General features: G+C 39.5%; 1 protein-coding gene across 5 annotated transcripts in view; it reads right to left on the bottom strand.

Annotated features, from left to right (window-relative positions):
- The window catches only part of VPS13D (vacuolar protein sorting 13 homolog D), a 275,651-nt gene that overhangs the window by 129,033 nt on the left and 127,223 nt on the right, over nt 1-19,395 (bottom strand). For all 5 annotated transcript variants that reach the window (XM_030805963.1, XM_030805965.1, XM_030805966.1 and 2 more), the window contains 8 exons: nt 18,711-18,902; nt 18,277-18,403; nt 16,202-16,344; nt 12,292-12,422; nt 11,895-12,070; nt 6,665-6,788; nt 5,564-5,799; nt 1,436-1,544 (listed from right to left, as the gene is read on the bottom strand). In XM_030805963.1, coding sequence (XP_030661823.1) covers nt 1,436-1,544; nt 5,564-5,799; nt 6,665-6,788; nt 11,895-12,070; nt 12,292-12,422; nt 16,202-16,344; nt 18,277-18,403; nt 18,711-18,902 — 1,238 coding nt within the window. The remainder of the gene's footprint in view (nt 1-1,435; nt 1,545-5,563; nt 5,800-6,664; nt 6,789-11,894; nt 12,071-12,291; nt 12,423-16,201; nt 16,345-18,276; nt 18,404-18,710; nt 18,903-19,395) is intronic.

The raw sequence follows: 19,395 nt of genomic DNA, 5'->3' as shown, positions 1-19,395 counted from the left end.
AAGTGCACCTAATTCATGAATCTCAGGTTTCTAAATTCCATTCTCTGATAGAAGGGATGAGGGCTCCCTGGAGAAATGGCAAATTCCAGGAATGGTGCAGGGAAAAATATAAGATGGACCCAGGATAACTTGCTGTGTCAGAAAGTAAGGGAGTGAGGGCACATGTTGAAAGGACACGGAAGGTTAAAGGAGCTCCCACTGGCCAAAGGTAAGAAAAACTGAGCATCAAAATAAATACTGGCAGGGCATGGTGGCTCAGGCCTGTAATCCCAGCACTTTCGGAGGCCAAAGCAGGCGGATTACCTGAGGTCAGGAGTTCGAGACCAGCCTGGCCAACATGGCAAAACCCCGCCTTTACTAAAAATACAAAAATTAGTTGGGTGTGGTGGTGGGCTCCTGTAGTCCCAGCTACTCGGGAAGCTGAGGCAGGAGAATCGCTTGAACCCAGGAGGCGGAGGTTGTAGTGAGCTGAGATCGTGCCCTTGCACTCCAGCCTAGGCAACAGAGTAAGACTCCATCTCAAAAATAAATACATACATACATACATACATACATACATACGCACACACATACTGACACAGTAACAGATAACACACTGAATAAAACAGCAGCCCATACTGAATGACACATATACATATGCATACATAAATAGAAAATATGACAAACAGGAGGTTTATGTAGTCTCAAAGTGCCACGCCACAAAATCTTGACTGATTATAAAAAGAAAAAGAGTAGCCTCACTTCTCAGTGGAAAAGGCTACCACACACCTTCTTAATCAATTGCAATAAGTTAATGTCACCAGTAAGGGGACAAATCAACACCGCAGCCCCACTTTGGTAAAATTCTTGCCAATTTTCTGGAAATCTGAGATTGTTTCCAAATAAAAAGTAAAAAAAACAAAAACAAACCAAACAAAAACCTAAAATGTCAAACTTTCTATACTTGGTTTCCAACTAAAAAGGAGAGGTCCATTTCTTAATGCCAATTCATACACTTTTACCTAATTTTAAATTTCAACGTAACTCTTTTATTATCTACTCTATTTACTAGCTGCCATCCTTATCAAGTGAAATAATGACTGAAAATGTTCTATAAGTTATAAAATGTTATATAAAACGTTACAATTATTGCTACTTAATTTTAGAAATTTGTTCTTGTCTGCTTAACAGTCACCCAGCCCTTAGTAATTCCACATGTATTTATTATTCACGTTCTGCTCATCACACCTGGTGATCACATCCCACTCCAGCAGTCATCTTACTCCTGAGCTAGTACTCATCTGCCCTAACACTGACCTGGAAATGCCAAGAGGCCTGGGTTCCACACAAGTCCCTATGGCCTCATCATGAAATAAGGACTCTGCACTGGGTGATCCTGAGTCCCGTCCAGTGCTAAAAACCTTGTATTCTAAACTCTGATTATAAGCTCTCTTACCTTCTTTTTTAAAATGACTCTTTGTGTCTTGGGTGAGACATCCAAAACGAGCTCCGCACAGGTAATGACCTTGCTGGAAGCCACAGGCCTGCCTGCTCCCTCCTGCAAGCTAGAATTTAAAATATATATATATATTACATATAAATATATATACAGGTATACATACATACTCACGCATGTATTCAAATATTAATAAGCAAATGCCCAAAACTTTTATTAAAGAAGAAAATTTTTTAAAGGATAGAAGAAAAAGTCTGATGCAAGAGCAGAAAGATCAGGGATGCATTTTTTTTCCCTACACAGTTCCAAGATTCATCTCTCAGAAGACATACTCTGACATTTTTCTTCTCTTAATAATTTTAGTGACTTAAAATTCAGATGTAAAAGTATAACCATATATCTTTAAGAGGCAACCACCCCTCAAAAAAAAGGCAAAAAATTTGGCCAGGCACGGTGGCTCCTGCCTGTAATCCCAGCGCTTTGTGAGGCCAAGGCAGGTGGATCTCTTGAAGCAGGAGTTCGAGACCAGCCTGACCAACATGGCAAAATCCTGTCTCTATTAAAAATACAAAAATTAGCCAGGCATGGAGGCAGGCCCCTGTAATCCCAGTTACTCAGGAGGCAGAGGTATGAGAATTGCTTGAACCCGAGGCAGAGGTTGCAATGAGCTGAGACTGCGCCACTACATTCTAGCCTGGGTGATAGAATGAGATTCTGCCCCAACCCCCCAAAAAAAGCAAAAAAAAACAAAAAAAACCAAGCCAGACAATTCAAGGGACCAAAAATTAGCTTTCCTCTGCCAGGCAGATGATCAGCACCATTGCATCCCCAAGTCTTGGCAAGAAATCAGAGGTCCCTTTAGGATGAAAAGAAAACAAAGGGTTCTAATCAACTTCCTCCAATTCAATCATGTTACGTTTCTCTGAAGCTAAAGAATCCTAAGCTTTATGGAATGTTGCAGCCTGGCTACACTTAGGGATGTTTGGAAGTTTTATTTAGATTATTCTCCTCTTTCTATTAACCCCTATTAGCAAAAAAAAAAAAAAGGTAATGGATTAATTCAGCGTTAAAAACTAGTCTTCATGACACCAAAAGCACAAGTAATCTTTGTTTCCCCCAAAGCAGATAAATTATATGTGATCAAAATGAGAAACTTCTGTGCTTGAAAGGACACAATCTAAAAGTAAAAAGAAAACTTACAAAAATAATGGGAGAAAAAAATTGCAAATCATACATCTGATAAGAGACTGACAGATATGAAGAACTCTGACAATTCAACAATAAAAAGGCAAATAATTCCATTTGAAATATGGAAAGTATTTGAATACACTTTCTCCAAAGAATACACACAAATGACTAATAAGCATGTGAAAAGACGCGTAAACATCGTTAGTTACTAAGGATGCAAATCAAAAGCCACAATGAGATACCACTTCATATCCAGTAGGATGGATATCATTTAAAACAAAACAAAACAAAACCAGGCCTGGCACAGTGACTCACACCTGTAATCCTAGCACTTTGGGAGGCTGTGGCAGGTAGATAGCTTGGGCCCAGGAGTTTGAGACCAGCCTGGGCAAAATAGTGAGACCCTGTCTCTACCAAAAAAAATTTTTTTCAATTAGCTGGCCATGGTGCTGCATACCTGTAGTCCCAGCTACGAGAGAGGCTGAAGCAGGAGGACCGTTTGATCCCAGGAGGTTGAGGATGCAGCAGGCCAAGACTGTGCCACTGCACTCCAGCCTGGGTGACAGAGACCTTGTCTCAAAAATAAAAATAAAAATAAAAACAAAAACCAACACATGTTGGTGAGGATGTGGAGAAATTGGAACCTCTGTACATTGTTGGTAGGAATGTACAATCGTTTAGCCACTGTGGAAAACAGTATGGCGGTTCCTCAAAAAGTTAAACTTAGAATTGTAATAGAACCCAGCAACTCCACTCTTCTGTATAAAGCAAAAGAATTGAAAACAAGTACTCCAACAAATACATGTACACACATGTTCATAGCAACACTGTTTACAATAGCCAAAACGTAGCAACAAACAAATGTCTATCAACAAATAACTAGATAAACACAAATGTAGTATGTAGCACAGTATTCAGCCACAAAAAATAGTGGGTACTTTTCATAAAAAGAATGGGCCAGGAGCGGTGGCTCAAGCCTGTAATCCCAGCACTGTGGGAGGCCGAGGTGGGTGGATCACCTGAGGTCAGGAGTTCGAGACCAGCCTGACCAACATGGTGAAATCTCATCTCTACTAAAAATACAAAAAAATTAGCCAGGCGTGGTGGCGTGCACCTGTAATCCCAGCTACTCAGGAGGCTGAGGCAGGAGAATCGCTTGAACCCGGGAGGTGGAGGTTGCAGTGAGCTGAGATCACACCACTGCACTCCAGCCTGGGAAACAAGAGCAAAACTTGGTCTCAAAAAAAAAAAAAAAAAAAAAAGAATGCAGCATTGACACATGCTACAATGTGTATAAACCTCAGAAACTTTATGCTAAGTGAAAGAATCCAGACAAAAAAGGTCACTCCTATGATTCCATTTCTGTGAATGTCCAGAATAGGTCAACCCATAGAGACCAAAAGCAGATGGGTGGTTTCCTGCGGCTGGAGACAGGGAGGAATGGGGAGTGACTGCTCAACAGGTTTTGGTTTCTTTTTGGGGTGATAAAAATGCTCTGAACTAGGAAGAGGTGGCGGTGGCACAACATTATGAATGTACCAAATGCCACTGAACTGTTCACTTTAAAATGCTTTTATTTTTTACGTTATGTTTCACCTCAAAAACAAAATTAAAAAAAACTATTCTTCCTCATCATTTATTCCAAGAATGCAAAGAATTATCTAATATACTCCAAAAGATGGTTCAACCTCTTAGCACAGCAAGATTATTCTAATTCTGCTGTTAGATTCTGCACACCAGATTCCAAGAGCTTCTCTTTTTATGTCTTCCGTATCGGTTCAACACATTAAGCCCATAATCCTCCACTAGGATTCTTCAGTTAAAGAGCTTAGTAACTACTGGAATTTATAGAACATAAGGAGAAAAACATGACTAACAACCAGATTTAGATTCGGTTTTTCAGGAATTAAACCTTAAGTATGTCCCACTGTTAAGTGCCATAATCTTTAAAAACAAATTAACAACAAACAAACATATTGACTCAATTACAACAAGATAAACATCCTAGCACCATCGTTACCAAAGGGAACATCAACAGACAAAGAAAGAATGGTCCTTCTCTGCAGATTCAATTATTACTAGTGAAATCTGGACTCTAAGCAGATGAGAGAGATAATGCAAAAACCCAGAGATTATTTTCTGGGCCCCAGGCATGTATAAAAATCTTATTCATATGCAAAAATGTTCCGAACATTTTGGAAAGGAATGTGACTTTAAACACCCTATTCATCAGGTGATTTATATTTGTAATGTTAAAGATTAAGCTATTTTCCATTTCTTCACAGATACACTTTAAAATTGGCCCTGTTATTTCAGCACAGAAACAATAAGCTATATTTATATGCTGGTAGAATGATTACTTTCTGAAAGCCCAGTGTTTTGAATCTCTGCATGGCAATCTAACAGAATTAAAATAAGCTCAATATTCTTCATCTGACTTTTCTAAATAGAACTAGTCAAACAACAGTGAAGATTATAATTCTAAGGCAATGGAATTTCTGTGAAATTAAGCTACTATCTTTGGCTTTAGGTGAATATTAAGACAGGTGTCTGCTTAATCAGCATTCTCAATGGGATGGTGGGAGGAGAGCGAGAATGATGACTTGTATAATTATGATGAAGACTGGTCAGTTTCAAAAGAGGAAACAGGCAAAACAGACTAATAAGTAGCAAAAAGAAAATTTAAATACTAGAATGAATTCTTGGGAGAGATCTTTAACACAAGAAGGGTCTTGACTCTTTGGATAAATTTTAATCTAGCCAAAAGTCAAGAGTTTAAATTACATGACCTCTTAAGATAGACACTGAGCCCAGGATTTGGTAAAGAATGAAAGAATCTTCCTTTGTACTTTGGTCTCCTAAGAAACTGCTTAACATTTAAAGCCTGCTAATAATTAGAACCTTCTGCTTTATAAGAACAGTAATTTAATCAAGAATTACCCAGAGAATGTATATGTAGCAGCAATGTAAATGAAATTTTCATAATAAAGCTGCCGATTATCCTGGAAATCATTCATGTTGCAGTTGATCTCGGAGGACCCTGCCCCTTTAACAGTCAGAGTGATAAAAGGTGGCAAGGTGGGTTCGTCCCAGGCATAATCCAATGAAGTCATGGGCTTCACTTCAGTCCGGAGCCTGGGTTCAGCTACGCCATGCTGAGTAAAGACAACCGGGACCTAGAGTGATGGCAGAGAGGACAAAGAGGACTTTCATTCAGAGTGGGGTTACTGAAAAGTGAGTCAGTGCTTTCTAGGTTTAAGTTCCAAATCCTTCCTAAATGAATCTTACACAGGGAATAAGCCCCAGTGAAATTCATCATCTCACCTTTTGAATGTTTCTAATCATCTCACACATTCCAAAAAAACTCACCAATTAAAGGACATGTGCTACACACACACACACACACACACACACACACACACACACACACCCTATTGAATGAAAGGCTTTAAACGCTTTGCCAAGTCAAATATCTAAGGGGAGCAATTCTATCCTTCCAATGGCATCTTTCTAGCCCAAACCCCCTATGATATATTTTGAATACAGAAAAAAATAAGAATTTTGGAATTTGGCTACAGATCATCACATATAAGACCTATTATTATTTGAAAGCATAATTAAAATAGAATCTAATGATTTCCATATTGACTTTCTTGAAAAATTTATTAAAATGCTCACTGTAACTAAGCAACAGCAGAGTTGCCCATTCCCATTGTCACTGACAAGCCGATGTCTTTCTCTGTTTGAACGGGATGTCTACAGAAGGCACAGCGTCAACCAACCACTCTACTCAAAATAAATAAATCTGGGGGCTAAAAGATTACTTCTGCCTGGACAAGGCTGCCCAGCAATCAAAATAACCAGCAGAAAACACCTCTTAATGGTAAGGGTTTCTAGGCTTGTCCAGATATAAAGAACCTATCCATACAGCTTCCTTTAAACCCAAGTTGAAAATGTATTGTACCATTGTGTCAAGGGCAGTACACACTCCACCCTCCCACACATGAAACAGTCAAACTGGCTCTCAACTCCACTTGATACCTTAGAAAAGTTGTCAATTCGGAAAGGAGGAGGTAACTGATCTGTGTCACTAAATGAGATCCTGTATGTAGCTCCTCGGAGAGTAATTTCCACTCGTAGGAAGAAGCATTTTCCCAAGGTATCCCTGCAGGACAAGGAAACAAAAGAGGCTACATAAAATGTAGGAGACAAGATGCCATCCACTTACTTCTCATATTTCTGACAATCACAACACTGTTTGGGCCTCAGTCAATACCACTGAACTTACAGCCCATTGTGTGTTCTTTCATCATCTGAAAAAAGTAGAAATTGGTAATATGATTACAAAATGGTGATTTTCTAATTCTCCCATTTCCTCAACATTTATACGCTGATATTCTGCTGTAAAGAAGAGGATGGATGGATGTAATGTACGTGTATGTATGTATAGTATTATATTTAATTAGATAAATCGCTGAAGGGAATGGAAAGTTTACCTTAACAGAAAAATAACAGAGAATAAATGTAGAGGAAATTAAAGAATTAAAAATCAGCATTTCTGGCTGGGCATGGTGGCTCACACCTGTAATCCCAGCACTTTGGGAGGCCAAGGTGGGAGGATCACTTTAGTCCAGGAGTTTCAGACCAGCCTGGGCAACGTGGTGAGACCTCATCTCAATTAAAAATAAAAATAAAATAATTAATTTTTTAAAAATCTGCACTGCAGCCGGGTGTGGTGGCTCACACCTGCAATCCCAGCACTTTGGGAGGCCGAGACGGGTGGATCACAAGGTCAGGAGATCGAGACCATCCTGGCTAACATGGTGAAACCGCGTCTCTACTAAAAATACAAAAATATTAGCGAGGCATAGTGGCAGGCACCTGTAGTCCCAGCTACTCAGGAGGCTGAGGCAGGAGAATGGTGTGAACCTGGGAGGCGGAGCTTGCAGGGAGCCGAGATCGCGCTCCAGCCTGGGTGACTGAGCAAGACTCCGTCTCCAAAAAAAAAAATTCATTGCAACCACCAATGTAATAAGTGATTCAAGAACCACTAAACCATTGAATGAAAGGTTTTTGGGAAACAGAATATTCACTTAGTCTTAAATTATTCCCTCAGCAGGATTATTCTTATTTACAAAGAACAAATGAAACTTCACAAAAAAGAGGCCTGCTGGACACCACCTTAACCAGGTGATGAACAACTTATCACCAATAATGAGACCAACAGACATCACAGACATCCTGATGTGACACAGTGGGAAACACACAGCATCACATAGGTAGTATAGTTATCAAAAATATTTGACCCAAATCTACAGACTGGAAATCACTGCCCAAATGCAGAAAATAGGACATTCTACAAGAAACTAGCTTGGAGTCTTCAAAAATGTCAATGTCACTAAAGACAAAATGGGCAAAGTGGGACTACTCTAGATTAACGAAGACAAGAGAATACACGTGGCAAGTAAAATAAATGATCCTTGACTGGATCCTAGATCAATGGGAAGGGAGTTGCTTCATTCAGTCTATGAAAACTATTTATTAGAAAACATATCAAGGTTAAATTTTTAATTAGAAAAATGTCCCTATTTTTAGGTGATAAGTGAAGTTTTTATGGCTTAAGTATCATGATGACTTTAATTTACTTTCAAATAGCTCAGGAAGGAAAATGTGTGTTCATGTATGTGAAGAGAGAAGCAACATGTAGCAACATGCTGAAAACTGGTAAATCTAGGTAAAAGATATAGGGATATTCATTTACTACTTTTGTAACTGTCCTATAGTTTAAATTGTTTCCAAATGAAAAGGTGAGGAAAGTAAATGAAATAGATGGCATAGGTCTGTTCACAGTAGTTTAGGACTGCCCGTTATAACAAACCATTTTAAAAGGATTAACAAAAATTACACAAATCATCCTCCTCCTCCAAACTGGCTTCCAATTCTCACACAACAGATAGGGGATGCCTCTACCCAGGGAATATACAAAACAATGGTGGTTTTAGCTATAGAATCCCTTTTCCCTCCCCACTCCTTCACCCAAATAAAATCTCACGGGGAACACATTATGCTAACAGACAAAAGTGCTGGTTGAGATAGGGATGAGAGTGCTAGAGCCCAACCCAGTAGGCTCCCTTGGGCACTAGAGTCACCTCCTTAAAACCCAACAGCTCCTAAAAACATAGGCTAAAAACCACTATATCCAGATCCAATTCACACTAAAAAAGGCCAGGGCAAAGTATAATTAAGAAGGGCTCACTACTGAATCACATAATACATTTAAAAGTCAAATATAAATACTATTTTGGGGCCAGGTATGGTGGCTCACGCCTATAATCCTAGCACTTTGGGAGGCCAGGGCAGGAAGATCAGTTGAGACCAGAAGTTCCAGACCAGCCTGGGCAACATAGTGAGACCTTGTCTCTACTTTTTTCTATTTTTTTTTTTTTTAATTAGCCAGGCATGGTGGTGCATGCCTGTAGTCCTAGCTACTCAGTAGGCAGCAGGGTCACTTGAGCGTAGGTGTTCAAAGTCACAGTGAACTATGATTGCACCACTGCACTCAAGCCTGGGCAATAAAGCAAGACTCTATTTCCAACAACAACAAAAAAAACAAAAAAACACTATTTTAAGAACTATTTTGGAACATCTATTGTTAAATTATCATATTTCTGTTCCTTTGTGGTAGTGTTCTCAATAGAGAGCTGACCATTAAGTAGAAAAGATTAAATTTTGCTTCTGAACATGTTGAAATAGCACTGATTTCAGATTCTTTAACTTCAAAAGCATTTGATGAAAGAAATTTATTTTATTTTATTTTATTTTTTGAGACAGAGTCTCACTCTGTCACCCAGGCTGGAGTGCAATGGCACGATCTCGGGTCACTGCAACCTCCGCCTCCTGGGTTCAAGTGATTCTCCTGCCTCAGCCTCCTGAGTAGCTGGGATTACAGGTGCACACTACCATGCCTGGCTTATTTTTGTATTTTCAGTAGAGATGGGGTTTCACCGTGTTGGTCAGGCTGGTCTGGAACTCCTGACCTCGTGATCCACTCACCTAGGCCTCCCAAAGTGCTGGGATTATAGGCGTGAGCCACCATGCCCGGCCTGATGAAAGAAATTAAAGACACAACTGAAAAGACTTCCCATGTTCAGGGACTGGAAAACATAATTTTTAAGATGTCAATCCTACAAAACCCTATGGACTTAATGCAATCCCTATCAACATCCCAATAGCATTTTTTACAGAAACAGAAAAATCCGTCTTGAAATTCATATGGATCTAAGGAACTCTGAATAGAGAAAACAACCTTGAAAAAGAAAAACAAAGTTGGAGGTCTCACATTTCCTTATTCCAAAATGTAATACAAAGCAACTATAATCAAAACAGGGTGGTACTGGCATAAAGACATATAGACCAATGGAATAGATTAGAGAGCCCAGAAATAAACTTCCACCTGTAGGGTCAAATGATTTTCAACAACAGTACCAAGATCATTTAATGCGAAAGGAGAGTCTTTTAAATAAACGGTGTTGAGAAAACCAAATATCCACATACCAAAAAATGAAGCTGGACCCTCACCTTACGCCATACACAAACATTAACCCAAAACGAATCAAAGACCTAGAAGTAAGAGCTAAAACTATAAAACGCTTAGAATGGGAAGTCCTACAATTCAAAAACAACCTAATTCAAAAATTGGCAAAGGAATTGAATAGATATTTTTTCCAATGAAGATATACAAATGGTCAAAAAGCACATGAAAAGATGCTCAACATCACTAATCATTAAGGAAATAAGAATCTAAACCACAGTGCGATACCACCTCACACCCATTATACAGAGGCGGGACTATCACTTAAGGCTGTGTCAAAAACAAAGAAAACAAGTGTTGGTGAGGTTGTGGAGAAAGTGGAACCCTATGCACTGGTGTCAGGAAAGTAAAATGGTACAATGACTGCGGAAACTTATGGTGGTTCCACAAAAAATTAAAACCAGAATGATCATGTGATCCAACAATTCCACATCTGGATCTATACCCAAAATAACTGAAAGCAGGGTCTTGAACCAATATGGATACACCTATGTTCAAAGCAGTTCATGATAGCCAAAGGTGGAAGCAACCCAAGTTTCCATTAATAGGTGAATAAACAAAAATATTAATATGGACATTGACAACATTATGCTAAGTGAAATAAGCCAGTCACAAAAAGACAAATACTGTATGATTAAACTTACATGAGGTACCTAGAGTAGTCAAATTTACAGACACAAAGTAGAACATGGTGGCCAGGGGCTGAGGGGAATGGGAATGAGGAGTTAAGTTTAACGGGTACAGAGTTTCAGTTTCGCAAGATGAAAAGAGTATGGGGGATTATTTCCATAATAATGTAAATGTACTTACACCAGTTAACTGTATACTTAAAAATGGTTAAAGTAAATTTTATATTATATCTGTTTTACCACAATTTAAAACATTTTTAAATAATTTTTTAAAAGTATTCGATGAAAGCAAGAAGAAAGTTTAAATCATCCTGAGCTAGTTAAGGCTGATTTTTTTTTTTTTTTTTGACATGGAGTCTCACTCTGTCACCAGACTGGAGTGCAGTGGCATGATCTCAGCTCACTGCAACCTCCACCTCCTGGATTCAGGCAATTCTCCTGCCTCAGCCTTCTGAGTAGCTGAGACTACAGCCACACACCACCACGCCCGGCTAATTTTTGTATTTTTAGTAGAGACGGGGTTTCACCATGTTGGCCAGGACGGTCTCGATCTCTTGACCTCGTGATCTGCCTGCCTCAGCCTCCCAAAGTGCTGGGATTACAGGCATGAGCCATTGCGCCCAGCCTGGTTAATTTTTCTTAACAAGGACTGAGTGTTACCACATTACGTGTAGAAAGCCAGATGATTTACTAGAACAGCATCAAATGAAAGAAGGGTTTGTATAAATATGTCAGAATATACAAAAATATTTATAATGAGCGTTACCATCTAAATGCAGACAGACCTTTCAAAGTTGCAGGTAATCAAAATATGAGCTCAGTGTTACTCTTTGGATCAGACAACAGCAATTACACCATGGTCAAAACGGGCAACACCTCCTTTAGTTTATTCCATCAAATTATCCCCTCACACTTCCCTGGACTTTGCAAGTTCTAAGACCTCTGTCTGAGCCAGAAATAACTGTGCCCATTTTACAAAAGGCTTGTTATTACAGTACTGCATCTCAAACACGGGCTACTTTTTTGTCTATATTTAGAGTCTCAAACTTACCTCATGTTGATATGGAAGGAATTATTCTTGTTGACTTCAAAGCCTCCAGACCAAATACAATTGGGAACATCCATCAGTCTGACACACAATAGCTGATCATAGTCATTCCGAGGCCAGTGGAACACCACACTGGAACCAGGAAGGGTGGAAATGTAACCTTCGGGATTGGCTGTTCCCTAAAACACATAGGATCACAGGCTTTAGTCAACATGTCGATTCATGACAATAAGTGTTACTGAGTACCTACTCTGAGCCTTACCCTCTAACAGGAGCTATCTGGGTACCAAAGGCACAGGGCAGTTACTCGCATCACAGAACGTACAGTCTTCACAGAAGATGACATTAAAACTTGTGCTATTAAATAGGCACTCTCATCCTTCAAAAGCAAACTGCTCACCTGTCCCCTGGCAAATTCCCTCTGTGCAAATGCAAGCTTGTGAGATGATTTATTATCTAACAGGTAACGGGGGGCAAAGATGACCATGCAGGTATCAATGTAACGACCTCGGCCTTTCTTGACATCAATACCTACAAATAACAAGAACCACTTTTATGAATTAACCATGAAGAGAGAAAACTCTTGGTCTGACAAAAATAAATAACCTTCACAGTTACTTAGTTTCTCTGAGAAAATAACTGTATCACCCAGAGGATATTGAACCTTCTAGGAATGTAATGAAAACAGCAATTGTACTCAAAGTATTATTACTCCTTATTCCCATTTAGGCCTTAAAAAGGGTCAGAGGCAATATCAACATCCCCTTAATTCCTAGTTTCTTCACACAGTGTGTACCATTTAACAGCAACTAAAACATATAGGTGTCCAGTCACATATACCTTAGGTTTCCATTTATGAAGCCGAATACTCATAACGGTTTCACATGATACTTTTTTGCTTACACTGGGACACAAAATTTCCTTCTGGAGAACCTGCCAGTTTCACAGATATAGTGGAAATTTCAGATTACTTAGTTGGATTCTGTAATGTTCTAAACTTCACTGACTCTTCTCTAGTATTTTATTTTAGCCCAGTGCCCAAGAATCCAGCTCAAACATAATGCTAAGTATTATAGAACTTATTCATGGCCGGGTGTGGTGGCTCACGCCTGTAATCCCAGCACTTTGGGAGGCTGAGATGGGTAGCTCATTTGAGGTCAGGAGTTTGAGACCAGCCTGGCCAACATGGTGAAACCCCATCTCTACTAAAAATACAAAAATTAGCTGGGCATGGTGGCACGCACCTGTAGTCTCAGCTACTTGGGAGGCTGAGACAAGAAAGAGAATTGCTTGAACTCGGGAGGCGGAGATTGCAATGAGCCAAGATCGCACCATAACACTCTAGTCTGGGTGACAGTGCGAGACTCCGTCTCAAAAAATAAATAAATAAAAGAACTTATTCATTTATAAAATTAATGTTTTCAGTGCCTACTACATATTAGGAAAAAATAAGAAAACAGTCCAAAGGAAATCTCAAGACAGCCGGTTCCAAATATAGAAAAGCACTGAATTATCTTAAAAACTCTGATAACAATTTTTAAAAATAAAAAATTCAATGGGATGAATTTATTCACTCATTCATTCAGACAATAAATATAGCAATGACATTCAAGGTACTGGGCTGAGCTCTGGTCACCCACTGACAAAAATATTTATCATAGAAATAATAAAAATAACAACAACAACAACAACAATAATAATAATTACTGATCTCTTAATACATGCTAGGCCCTCCCCCAAAGGCTTTACATTGAATCCTCATAACAACCTTCTAAGTTAGATATTTTAATTATTTCCATTTTACAGATGAGAAAACGAAGGCTTGGAAAGCTAAGTAACTGACTCTATGTCATGCAGCTAGTATGTGCCATAGCTGGGATTCAAGTCCAGGCAGTCAGCCTCCGGAGCAGCACCCTCATCAGGCTTGCTTGTATTGTGATGAGACATATACAAGGACTCCACTCCATTCAGCAGTTATCAAGTATCAAGAGAACCATTAAAATAGAAAACTCCACCTTAGCATTTTGACAACCGGGTGTCATAGATTTCTCAACACAATCCCAATTATAAATATTCCAATCTGTTAATGCCGTAATTCACTTAAACTGGCTTGAAAATGCTGATGTTCCTTTAACACAAGCCTTGAAAATACCTGAAAGACTGAGAAAAGTCACACACAAAAATCTCTCTAAAACTCTGTATCTAAGAAATGCTATGTAATACTGGGATATGGAGCTATACCCTATCATTTCTTTCTGTGACATACAGAGAAGCTTTCATTGTCAGAAATCAACATTATCATAGTTAGGTGATATCTAATAGAAAGTCTAACTACTAAAGATGTATCTAATTTAATATTATAAAAAGAGTCTAGGGTACTCTGGACAATACAGACACTCAATCTTTGGAAAAAGGTGGGCTCCTTTCCCCCTTCACATCTTATACTGCCCTGGGAAACCCCTGACAAATCAACAAGCTGATAAGATCAACAGGCACAAAATCATTCTTTTTGGAGATCCATGTGAGGCTACCTGGCAAGCCTATCCCTGGCTTTTCAGTTTGGACTATGCTTTAAACTTTCCTGATAGGGAGTTGGTTATCTATCCTATTCTTCAAAATATTTGAGCAGGAGATTCCACAAATTCCCTTGTGGGAATATATGGCAAAAGTTCATGACCCTCAAGAATTATAAAGTCCTATCTTAGCCCACTCCCTCTATCCCTTCCCTAGGTGGATCAACAAAACTTAAATCACAGTCTTAGCCCTCGAAACATATGCCATGAGCTTTAGTGAATGCTCTTAGCATAACAACTTATATGGGTAATCACTGCATATGTCTGATCAGTTTGCTCAACTGGACTCTGCAAGAATTCTGTGGTTCTTAGTGCTAGCTGCTTTAAAAGGAACAAGCTCCTCCCACCCCAATTTGTCCCAACTACAGCTTCCAGTCAACCTGTGGTAGCTTGCTTTGCAAAATACATCAAGGGCAAAATACTCCAGCAGAAAGCCAAACTCAGCATGAAGCAGCCTTTGCCTATTCAAGGGGTGGAGCAAACAAAAGTGAGAAAAAGTTAAGATAACTATCTTGTGCTGCAATATCAAATAAAGTTTATTTCTTTTAAAAATCTTAATGTCAACTTTAAGAAGACAGTTCACATGTCAAGGGAGAATGAATACAAACCTATGATTAAAAATCCAAAAAGGAAACTATACTTGGAAGATTTATTAATAAATCCTCAGACATCTAAACATATCTTTGATTCTCCATGGGACTCAGGATAAATATGTAAATGATATCACATCAGTTTCTCCTTGCTCTAGGAAGGAACTATGACTACTACGTGCATACTGTCCAATACGGTGCCAGTAGCCATATGTGGCTATTTAAACCTAAATTCATTAAAATTAAATAAAAAGAAAAATTCAATTCCTCAGCCATACTTGCCTTACTTCTCACTAATGTGCTCTCCAGGGCTCAGCAGCCACATGTGGCTAGTGGCTACTACTACATAGTGCAAAATAGAACATTTCCATCATCACAGAAAGTTCTACAGAACCATGCAGTCGTAGATGGTGTTCCAATGTTCAAAACTAAACATTGCTTTGAGATGCTGGGAAATTATATACTGAAAGGATGCGCTGCTACAATTTTCACCCTGATTCATATTTCAATCAAATTATCTTAACCCTTTAGAGACTTTTGAGTGTTCTCAAGTGGCTATGAGGCAGATGGGTACAGTATCCTCCCCTCCCTTTTCCACCCTTCCCATCTCCATAAGCAAAGTGAGTTTGGAGATTGCTTTAATTACTACAACCACCAAGTGCATTTTATTTGTATCCCCCAATCCTAATCCTACTTCTGACCCAGACTTCCCCTTTGCATCTAGGCAGGTCACTTAACCTCTCTCCTTCAGTTTCAAGAACAATGCTTCTTACCCTCTTAGGGCTTGCAAATTTTAATGAATGCGTGGGAATACTTGGAGGATGAAAGGCACGCTAAGTGTTCCTATTATTCCCCTGAAAAACAAGGATTCAAGCCAAACTGATACTTTCCTGACACAGGTGAGTCTGAAATTAAACAGAGCCACAGACCTCAAAAGGGCAGTGTTTAGGTGGCTCCTCATATCCCCAGGAGAATAGATCTGTGTTGATATCAGTGTAGCATTCAGAGAACAGATACCTGACCCAATGCCAAATAAGAAAATCAGTACTTGTAGTCAGGCCAAAATGCACGGCCAGCTCATTCCTCCAAGCCCGAGGTCATCAGCCAATGATTCTGATTGTCCCGCTGTCCCACCAATGTAACCCACCAATGTTATAGATCAGCCCTGGGCGGTTTCCTTGCTGGATGACTTTCAAAGCTCGGACACCACTACCACCATCCAGGGAGAAGCCCTGACACCAGCCCGGCATGCCTTCTGGATGAATCCCCCTTCCGATTCTCATCGTGCAGCTGTGGGGCAGAAAAGCAAAGATGTAGATATGCATCCACAAGAAAGTCTTATCTGCCTGTTCTAACTGGGAAACACTAATACAGTTATCACCCAAATTCCATCTCTACCACTGACTCTCTTCCTCACTCTCAAGTGATTCCCCAGCACAGTAAGAAAATTCATCAGTGGTTAAAGCTGTATCTTAGAGGCAGCCACAGTACAACAGTGTGTGAAATTTACTGACATCTACAACTAAATGCTTTAGGAGAAAACATTAGGATTCTATGAATATAACACATGGGAAAATGGTGCAATTTCTAATATTACCCTAAAAATCAAGGATTCAAGTCAAACTAATCCTTTCCTGACTCTGCTGTTCAAGGGTTCATTTTAAAAAGCAGAAGAAGCATATGTACAGAGGATATAGGTATGATGCGTTACTTCTAAGGGCTGATACTTTTTTTTTTTTTTTTTTTTGAGACGGAATCTTGCTCTGTCGTCCAGGCTGGAGTGCAATGGTGCCGTCTAGGCTCACTGCAACCTCTGCCTCCCAGGTTCAAATGATTCTCCTGCCTCAGCCTCCCGAGTAGTTGGGACTACAGGCGTGTGCCACCACATCCGGCTAATTTTTGTATTTTTAGTAGAGACGGGGTTTCACCATGATGGCCAGGCTAGTCTCAAACCCCTGACCTTGGGATGCGCCTTGGTCTCCCAAAGTGCTGGGATTACAGGCATGAGCCACCGCACCCAGCCGGACTGATACTATTACAATAGCAAAGCACTGTTTAGTTGGCCAGTGTCCTGTCACGGATTTTGGCAACATAATTCCTGAATGTGTGTTCCAGCTCTACCACTAACACGCGATGTAAACTTGGGCAGGTAGCAATCTCTCTAAGCCTGTTTCCTCATCTTAAAATATAACAATATTCCTGCCCTGTCTAAACCATTGGGATGGTGGGAAGAATTCAATGAGATGGTCTATGTGAAATGCTTTGGGAACTGTGGAATTCACAGATAAAACACACTGTGTGACACATGTCAAGTCCTAAATCTAAAACTGTCCAAATCATTTCAGGAAAAAAATGAGACTGGGCTCGCTGCACATGCCAAGAGGCTGGCTACATCCCCTACAATATCCAGAACTCTCATCAATCCTCTTTCCATGCCTCAAACACTAATCTACACTCCAACCTTCCCTTGTAAACACATCAGTACCCACTGAAGTGTGGTACTCCAGAAGACTTTCTGTTAAGCTGTCAGCACGATTCTACCGATAACACGGTATGGCATTTTAGCACTATTGGATACACCCATTTATCTTTGATTAGAGCTCTATTAAAAGACTCTTGTAAAAAGCAAAATGTCAAAACCAAGAACAAAAGTGAATTAATGCTCCTACCATACATTAAAAGCACATGTCATCTAATCCTCACAGTTGTTTTTTGTCCCTGCTTTTAAACACGCAATGAGTGCTCTGAGACCATAAAATGGCACATTTTACTTCAAGAGTAAAAGGGATGAATTTCCAAATGTGATACAAATCCTGGATTGGATTAATGAGGCTGATGGCTTTACCAAAGAACCAGTCTATCTCCATTCTGATGCCAGCTCCTGTGCCTGTGCTAAAAGTTAACAGGGGAGGAAAAACTGCAGAGAAGAGAAGAACACGTGGCTTTCTCTTCGTTGGCAGAGTTATGAATAGGAAAACTACTTCAATGCATGTAAAATAAAACTAGCTTTCATTATAAACCAACCAAATAGTTTATTTTCAGTATCAAATAACACAGAAATTAGATCCCCAAAAATCCCATTAGGTCATGGTTCTATTCCCCTGCCAAGTCAGGATTGTTATCTACAGTATATTTCTACTTACACGGATATATTATAGCCTTTACTAATTTCTTCCCTTCCCTGGGAGCTTATTTCCCCTTCCCATAAATAACTGCACTCACAGGTTTGGCTGCTCTTTGTCAGCATAGCAGAATAAGAGAGGACTCAGGCTCCGGGCCAGCTCATGCTCCTCAAACTGGCCTGCAGCATCTGTCTTGGCATTGTCCTGTCTGAAGATCAGTGGCAACCCTTTAGGAAGGAGAGAAAAGTTTACATCAATACCACCCAGTCTATCTGAAAGAGATGCAAATGGTGAACGAATAAAATCATCAAGCGGGAAAAGAGTGAAAATTGAATCTATTTAGTGGGCTCAGTTTCTTGCCTAAAAGGACAGTTTTGAGCATGATTAAGCATTTATGATGGAAGCAGGAATGTTTCAGCAGCTCAGACTGTTGAAGTAATCTATTTGCATTGGCCCCATTTAGTTAGCTAAGCAAATAAATCTGAATTCCCATGACTAACGCCAAAGACCTATTTGAGCAGCCCCTGTATGTACCTGTTTTGTTAATCAGCCAATATGGAGCAGAAATGAAGATCTTTAAGGATCCTTCTGCTCGACACACAATCCGGATGGTGAGGTTCAGCTGCCGATGGTTGACGTCATAGAGTCGCATTCTCACCATATAGTTTTGGGTTCCAGGTGGAATGAGCAATTCTTTACAGAGGGGGAAATTCTCCAGTGATACCCCTAAAGAAGATACAAACTGTTAACTTTCAGAGTTCTCACTATAGTTTGTCAAAATAGCTCACAGCAAAAGTAAACTGAATTCCTTTTGGAAAAACCAATAACTAAGTATCTAACTGCAAAAATGTTCATTAGAATGGCTCTTTCCCTCTAGCTAGGGTAAGGATCAACATAAGCAAACCAGATGGCCTGGAAGTCACACTGGAGAGCCTAAATTGCATAATCATATGGGTTTGATATCCTAACCCATATGATTAGATATAAATTAGATATTTTGATATTCTAACTCTGGGTGACAGAGTGAGACTCCACCTCAAAAAAAAATTAAATTTTTAATCGACACATAATAATAACTGTACATACTTTGGGGGTACAGTGAGATGTCTCAATACACATACACATTGTGAAATGATCAAATCAGGGTATTTAGCATTTTCATCATCTCAAACATTCATCGTTTTCTAATTAGAACACTAAAAATCCTCTCTTCTAGCTC

The sequence above is a fragment of the Nomascus leucogenys genome, chromosome 24, assembly GCF_006542625.1.
Source record: "Nomascus leucogenys isolate Asia chromosome 24, Asia_NLE_v1, whole genome shotgun sequence".
In the NCBI taxonomy this organism is placed as follows: domain Eukaryota; kingdom Metazoa; phylum Chordata; class Mammalia; order Primates; family Hylobatidae; genus Nomascus; species Nomascus leucogenys.
Note: the sequence above shows the minus strand (reverse complement) of the source record. Positions and strands in the feature narration are given on the sequence as shown.